This window comes from Phytophthora cinnamomi, assembly GCF_018691715.1.
Source record: "Phytophthora cinnamomi strain GKB4 chromosome Unknown Contig27, whole genome shotgun sequence".
Lineage (NCBI taxonomy): Eukaryota > Oomycota > Peronosporomycetes > Peronosporales > Peronosporaceae > Phytophthora > Phytophthora cinnamomi.
The window spans coordinates 94,574-101,832 of NW_027150960.1; the positions used below are offsets into that span (position 1 = coordinate 94,574).

A 7,259-nucleotide genomic window follows, 5' to 3' on the forward strand; every position below is an offset into this window, starting at 1 on the left:
CTCCTTTTCCAATTCCGTCGTTTTCATGTCGTTGTCTTGTTTAGTCTTCGTCCATTCGCACTCGCCCACAAATGCAAAGATGCACTCGGCTTCGATTGCGGGCTCGGCTAACTGTGGCAGCCCGATTGGGACCAACCCAGTCGTAGTTGGCGGGCTGCCTAGTTTAAATGGTCCGAAAACAGGAGTTCTTGGAGCTCGGGTGTGAGGTCTTCCTTGTCCACCTTGGACTTGATGATCTTGGTGATTTCATGGAACACTTCACATTTTCCGGCGTCGTGCACTTGTTTGCACAGCTTGCACCGACGTCGGCAGTAGTGTGCCGAGTGATAGAGACCCCCGCAGGCTGCGCACGGCCCATACTGGCGAAGTTTCTCATCGCGGTAACCGCGGTTCTGGAGCCGATTGTCCCGGCCTTGGCTGCGCCCCGCTGAGTCACCCCAGGGTTGTCGGTTGGCGGGCCGGGCGTACGTGCCTTCAGCGGCGACTCGTCGTTCGTTGTCATTGGCTGCCGCAAGGTAGTGGTCGCTTTCGTCTGACGAATAGCTATCACCCCAGTCTTCGCCGCAACGTTGTGAGTCGTCGCTGCCGTATTCACTTCCATCTTCGCTGTTGCTGTCGCCATCATATCTGTGGCGTTGTTGCTGCAGCTCGCTCCGCGTGTCTCGCGTGTCCCGTCCATGAAGTTCGGCGACGATATCGGCGACAGATGCTTCAGCTAGGCTCACGCGAGGCATATTGCGTGAGTCGTCGCGACGACGCTCATAATCTCGTTCGCGTCGGTCGCGACGGCTGTAAGCATCCCGCGAGTCATCGCGACGTCTGTCATCACGTCGTCGGGAGGCATCCCGAGCTCGAGAGTGAGGCAGCGACGACTCGCGGGACGAACTACGCTCGTCAATCTTCAGTATCTCTTGGATCATCTCTTCCAACTCATGTATGTCTGAGATGCGCAGGTGGCACAGGCGCCGTTCGAGTCCTCGGTCGCCGCAAGTCTCGAGGAACCGCTTGACGTGGTCGCGTGCCTTGCGGCCGTTGCTCTCAAACCGAATTCTGGCGTTCCTGGCATAGCCATTGAGCCGGTTTAGGTAGTCGCAAACATGTTCCTTGTCTTCGCGCTTGGCTGAGTAGTAGCGAGTCTCCGCTGACTGGCTGAACTGGGAGCAATAGTACTTGATGAAAGCTTCGCTTAAGAGGCTCCACGTTCGCTTGGTCTTCTTGGGCAGTTGTCGGTACCAATGTAGAGCGCCGTCCCGAAGACTCAGCTCGAAAGGCATGCACCAATCGTTGGACGATGCTCGTGTTCCTTTCATCTCGTAGACAAAGGCGCGAAGCCATTGCATCGAGTTCTCGCTCTTGTTTCTGGTGCCCGAAAACGCCTTGATCTGCCCCAGTGGGCGATGCGTTGCCACCTCGATCCTCGGAGTCGCGTTAAGCAACTCGGACTCGGTCACCTCACGGATTTGGCGCAGGTACTCGCCCATCTGCGCTCCTCCATCGCCGGTAAAGTCCGCTTCTTCGTCCGACGAGTCGTCGTTGGGCCCGCTGCGGCGGATCGTGCTCCGTCCTGAGCTGCTTTTCGTGCCCCTGGCCGATTTTGAGTCATCGGTGGTGCGTCCAGCGCGGTCTGAGTAGCCCGTAGTTGGTGGAGTCACCATATGGGAGTCTTGAAAGTACGGGGATCGCTCTCCTGACGCGCTAAACACCCCTCCGATGGGTTTTCGCGGATTGTCCTCTTCGGAGTCGTCGGCAGCGGTACGCTAGCCGGGTCGACCACTTCGCGAGTCGCACGAGTCTTCCGCGAGTCGTCCGGAGTGAACGAGTTCACGCCGAAGGCTGTGCGAAGTCGCTTCTACCATTTCCAGAGCTCCGCGCCTGCTTCGACCGGCACGCAGCACTCCAGAGTCGACGGCGAAGGGTACTCCAGAGGCCGAAGACCCAATGCTTTCAGAAATCGTTCGGTTTCCTTCACCACTTGTTCGATTGTTACTGAACTCACTGGGCGAGCCAACTCGTGACACAAATCGGCCCAAACCGCCTGGCGAGTCATCGTTGGCTCGAATAGCTCACCCCAGTCGCTCTTCTTCATCTCTTCGTATAGTCGACCGAGAACCTTGTTGGCCGCCGGCGTGTCACCGTTGAGTGGCGGTCGGTTACCGGAGGTTTGCTCGGTCACTTGAGTCGTCAGGACCGGTGACCTCGAGTCGTCGTCGGCGTCTTCAAAGTCTTCCAAGTCGTCATACGCTGGCCCTGGGCCATCCACATCTTCCAGTTCATCCGCGAGGTTGCGCGTCACGGAGCGCGAGTCATCGTCAAGCTCAACCGCGAGGTTTCGCGACAACGAACGCGTGCCCGCACTGCGTCCCGCAGACAGCACTGCATCTTCCGGAGTCTCGGGTGTCACCACCGCTGGCGCAGGCGCCTTCTCCTCCAGGTAATCGTCGTAGTCTTCATCCATTTCTTCGTCCTTGGCGTCGGATCCAGACATCGAGTCGTCGAAGCTAACGGTCCGCTCAGCAATCGGGTCGAGGTGCGGCGTGATCAGGGCCGCCGTCGAGTCGTCGCCACGCGTTCCGCCAGTCTTCATCGGAGTTGCTGGTACCGTTGAACGTGATCCTTTCGCAATTTTCTTCTTTCTTCGTCTTTTTCTTCTTTTTTCTTGTTCTTCTTCTTGTTGGTTGCTCGTAAAGTCGATCGACCTGCAGTAGCACGAAACACAGAAGGTCACACCAATCCCGGGTCGCGGCACCAGTTGTCGTGTAGGAACACGCGCTAAATTATATATTGGCACACTTTCCCCACCAACAACACCCACCAAGTCACCGAAGACTCAATGGGCTTGTTAGGGTTAGAACCTGAAGGCCCAGGAACTTTCCCTTGCACCGGGTTGATGTTTCCCCTGTGTACCGAGCTTCCGCTAGTCGACCGACGGAAGACTCAGCGTCACTAGCCACGAGCAAAGGCTAGCACGCTCTCACACACAAAATATACCTCGCAGGCCCTCAGAAGGAAGGGTCCCGGCCTGTTACGGCGTGATACGAGGGTGCCGGAGCGATACTCCGGCGGGAAGAAATAACTCTCGCTCGTCCAGTTCCTGGTGACGATTCGTCGCTACCAATACACCGGCCACTAACTCTTGGCCCTGCCAGGGATGAACACACGCTACACTAGTAGATGTGCCCACCGACAGTCATAATCCTACCTACCAGGTTTACCTTGAGCTGCAGGTCGTTCACTGCAGGCACCGGTGTCGCCCTTGCGTGGTTGGGAGGAAAAGCTGTTCTGTTATTGTTGCCCGAAGGCTTATCTTGTCTTCTCTTCAGTTTCCTATCGATCAATACAAATATCAAGTATAAACGCGTCCGTTTTTGGACCGCCAGCTGTAACTCACGACTCTTCGGCGCTTTCTCTGCGACGTGGCGGCGTTACCGACGACTCAAACGGCCGCTGAAACGCCACCGACGACTCGGGACAGGCGCCAACGACTCATAGGTTCGGATCTTGCCAGTAGATTCGCACCGTACTTAGCGAGCTGCAACCGCCCGCGCTTGACTTGGGACCGTGGACGAGTCATCGTCACCGGCCTATTTAGGCCAATCAGCGATCAGGGAGTTTAGTCCAATGACTGGCGATGGGTTGTGACTTACCAGTTAACGCCGGCGCCTCGAGTCTTCTTCGTCCCTCGTCCCGCTTTTGGGTTTTGGCTTCGGCTTCATTTCCCGATACCACACTCCCTTGTTTGGCGTGAGTACCTTGCGTAATCCCTGTCGGCTCGTTTATCTTCGACGGAACGGCACTTCACCGGAGTTGTAAATGTAGCCTTTGAAGAAGCGCTGAGGTGCACGTCTAATCCAGAACGCGACCTCGATGCTGAAGGCAACCCAGAATTTCAGATCACCCGGACCCAGAATATCACGAATTCAGGATCCAGGTTGTCACTTGGACTCTGGGTGAAGCTTGGAACTCAGAAGGCACCTTACCCAAGTGCTCTCTAGCCCGATAACCAACAAATACAGAGTATACAACACTACAACTAGCCGTCACTTATTCTTTTGGACCCTCGGACGGTGGGTCACTCACACACTACGCTCACTCGAGTCTGAAATCCAGGCGCCTAGCTCGCCTGAATACTCGCCAATACGCGCATGTGGTATCGGGAAATGAAGCCGAAGCCAAAACCCAAAGGCGGGACGAGGGACGAAGAAGACTCGAGGCGCCGGCGTTAACTGGCAAGTCACAACCCATCGCCAGTCATTGGACTAAACTCCCTGATCGCTGATTGGCCTAAATAGGCCGGTGACGATGACTCGTCCACGGTCCCAAGTCAAGCGCGGGCGGTTGCAGCTCGCTAAGTACGGTGCGAATCTACTGGCAAGATCCGAACCTATGAGTCGTTGGCGCCTGTCCCGAGTCGTCGGTGGCGTTTCAGCGGCCGTTTGAGTCGTCGGTAACGCCGCCACGTCGCAGAGAAAGCGCCGAAGAGTCGTGAGTTACAGCTGGCGGTCCAAAAACGGACGCGTTTACACTTGATATTTGTATTGATCGATAGGAAACTTAAGAGAAGACCAGATAAGCCTTCGGGCAACAATAACAGAAGAGCTTTTCCTCCCAACCACGCAAGGGCGACACCGGTGCCTGCAGTGAACGACCTGCAGCTCAAGGTAAACCTGGTAGGTAGGATTATGACTGTCGGTGGGCACATCTACTAGTGTAGCGTGTGTTCATCCCTGGCAGGGCCAAGAGAGTAGTGGCCGGTGTATTGGTAGCGGCGAATCGTCACCAGGAACTGGACGAGCGAGAGCGCACTCCATTGATTTCTTCCCGCCGGAGTATAGCTCCGGCACCCTCGTATCACGCCGTAACAGGCGGGGACCCTTCCTTCTGAGGGCCTGCGAGGTATATTTTGTGTGTGAGAGCGTGCTAGCCTTTGCTCGTGGCTAGTGACGCTGAGTCTTCCGTCGGTCGACTAGCGGAAGCTCGGTACACAGGGGAAACATCAACCCGGTACAAGGGAAAGTTCCTGGGCCTTCAGGTTCTAACCCTAACAAGCCCATTGAGTCTTCGGTGACTCGGTGGGTGTTGTTGGTGGGGAAAGTGTGCCATATATAATTTAGCGCGTGTTCCTACACGACAACTGGTGCCGCGACCCGGGATTGGTGTGACCTTCTGTGTTTCGTGCTACTGCAGGTCGATCGACTTTACGAGCAACCAACAAGAAGAAGAACAAGAACAAGAAAAAAGAAGAAAAAGACGAAGAAAGAAGAAAATGGCGAAAGGATCACGTTCAACGGTACCAGCAACTCCGATGAAGACTGGCGGAACGCGTGGCGACGACTCGACGGCGGCCCTGATCACGCCGCACCTCGACCCGATTGCTGAGCGGACCGTTAGCTTCGACGACTCGATGACTGGATCCGACGCCAAGGACGAAGAAATGGATGAAGACTACGACGATTACCTGGAGGAGAAGGCGCCTGCGCCAGCGGTGGTGACACCCGAGACTCCGGAAGATGCAGTGCTGTCTGCGGGACGCAGTGCGGGCACGCGTTCGTTGTCGCGAAACCTCGCGGTTGAGCTTGACGATGACTCGCGCTCCGTGACGCGCAACCTCGCGGATGAACTGGAAGATGTGGATGGCCCAGGGCCAGCGTATGACGACTTGGAAGACTTTGAAGACGCCGCCGACGACTCGAGGTCACCGGTCCTGACGACTCAAGTGACCGAGCAAACCTCCGGTAACCGACCGCCACTCAACGGTGACACGCCGGCGGCCAACAAGGTTCTCGGTCGACTATACGAAGAGATGAAGAAGAGCGACTGGGGTGAGCTATTCGAGCCAACGATGACTCGCCAGGCGGTTTGGGCCGATTTGTGTCACGAGTTGGCTCGCCCAGTGAGTTCAGTAACAATCGAACAAGTGGTGAAGGAAACCGAACGATTTCTGAAAGCATTGGGTCTTCGGCCTCTGGAGTACCCTTCGCCGTCGACTCTGGAGTGCTGGGTGCCGGCCGAAGCAGGCGCGGAGCTCTGGAAATGGAAGAAGCGACTTCGCACAGCCTTCGGCGTGAACTCGTTCACTCCGGACGACTCGCGGAAGACTCGTGCGACTCGCGAAGTGGTCGACCCGGCTAGCGTACCGCTGCCGACGACTCCGAAGAGGACAATCCGCGAAAACCCACCGGAGGGGTGTTTAGCGCGTCAGGAGAGCGATCCCCGTACTTTCAAGACTCCCATATGGTGACTCCACCAACTACGGGCTACTCAGACCGCGCTGGACGCACCACCGATGACTCAAAATCGGCCAGGGGCACGAAAAGCAGCTCAGGACGGAGCACGATCCGCCGCAGCGGGCCCAACGACGACTCGTCGGACGAAGAAGCGGACTTTACCGGCGATGGAGGAGCGCAGATGGGCGAGTACCTGCGCCAAATCCGTGAGGTGACCGAGTCCGAGTTGCTTAACGCGACTCCGAGGATCGAGGTGGCAACGCATCGCCCACTGGGGCAGATCAAGGCGTTTTCGGGCACCAGAAACAAGAGCGAGAACTCGATGCAATGGCTTCGCGCCTTTGTCTACGAGATGAAAGGAACACGAGCATCGTCCAACGATTGGTGCATGCCTTTCGAGCTGAGTCTTCGGGACGGCGCTCTACATTGGTACCGACAACTGCCCAAGAAGACCAAGCGAACGTGGAGCCTCTTAAGCGAAGCTTTCATCAAGTACTATTGCTCCCAGTTCAGCCAGTCAGCGGAGACTCGCTACTACTCAGCCAAGCGCGAAGACAAGGAACATGTTTGCGACTACCTAAACCGGCTCAATGGCTATGCCAGGAACGCCAGAATTCGGTTTGAGAGCAACGGCCGCAAGGCACGCGACCACGTCAAGCGGTTCCTCGAGACTTGCGGCGACCGAGGACTCGAACGGCGCCTGTGCCACCTGCGCATCTCAGACATACATGAGTTGGAAGAGATGATCCAAGAGATACTGAAGATTGACGAGCGTAGTTCGTCCCGCGAGTCGTCGCTGCCTCACTCGAGCTCGGGATGCCTCCCGACGACGTGATGACAGACGTCGCGATGACTCGCGGATGCTTACAGCCGTCGCGACCGACGCGAACGAGATTATGAGCGTCGTCGCGACGACTCACGCAATATGCCTCGCGTGAGCCTAGCTGAAGCATCTGTCGCCGATATCGTCGCCGAACTTCATGGACGGGACACGCGAGACACGCGGAGCGAGCTGCAGCAACAACGCCACAGATA

General features: G+C 56.8%; 2 protein-coding genes across 2 annotated transcripts; both read right to left on the bottom strand.

Moving 5' to 3' along the window:
- Positions 1–158: 158 nt before the first annotated feature.
- Positions 159–1,655, bottom strand: IUM83_03876 (uncharacterized protein; the record flags this gene model as incomplete). Its single annotated transcript, XM_067927909.1, has 1 exon — positions 159–1,655. One exon carries the CDS (start codon positions 1,653–1,655, stop codon positions 159–161), a length of 1,497 nt encoding a protein of 498 aa, XP_067793650.1.
- A 194-nt stretch (positions 1,656–1,849) lies between these two features.
- On the bottom strand, positions 1,850–2,542 carry IUM83_03877 (Eukaryotic/viral aspartic protease; the record flags this gene model as incomplete). Its single annotated transcript, XM_067927910.1, has 1 exon — positions 1,850–2,542. The coding sequence occupies one exon, from the start codon at positions 2,540–2,542 to the stop codon at positions 1,850–1,852; it is 693 nt and encodes a 230-aa protein (XP_067793793.1).
- Positions 2,543–7,259: the final 4,717 nt, after the last annotated feature.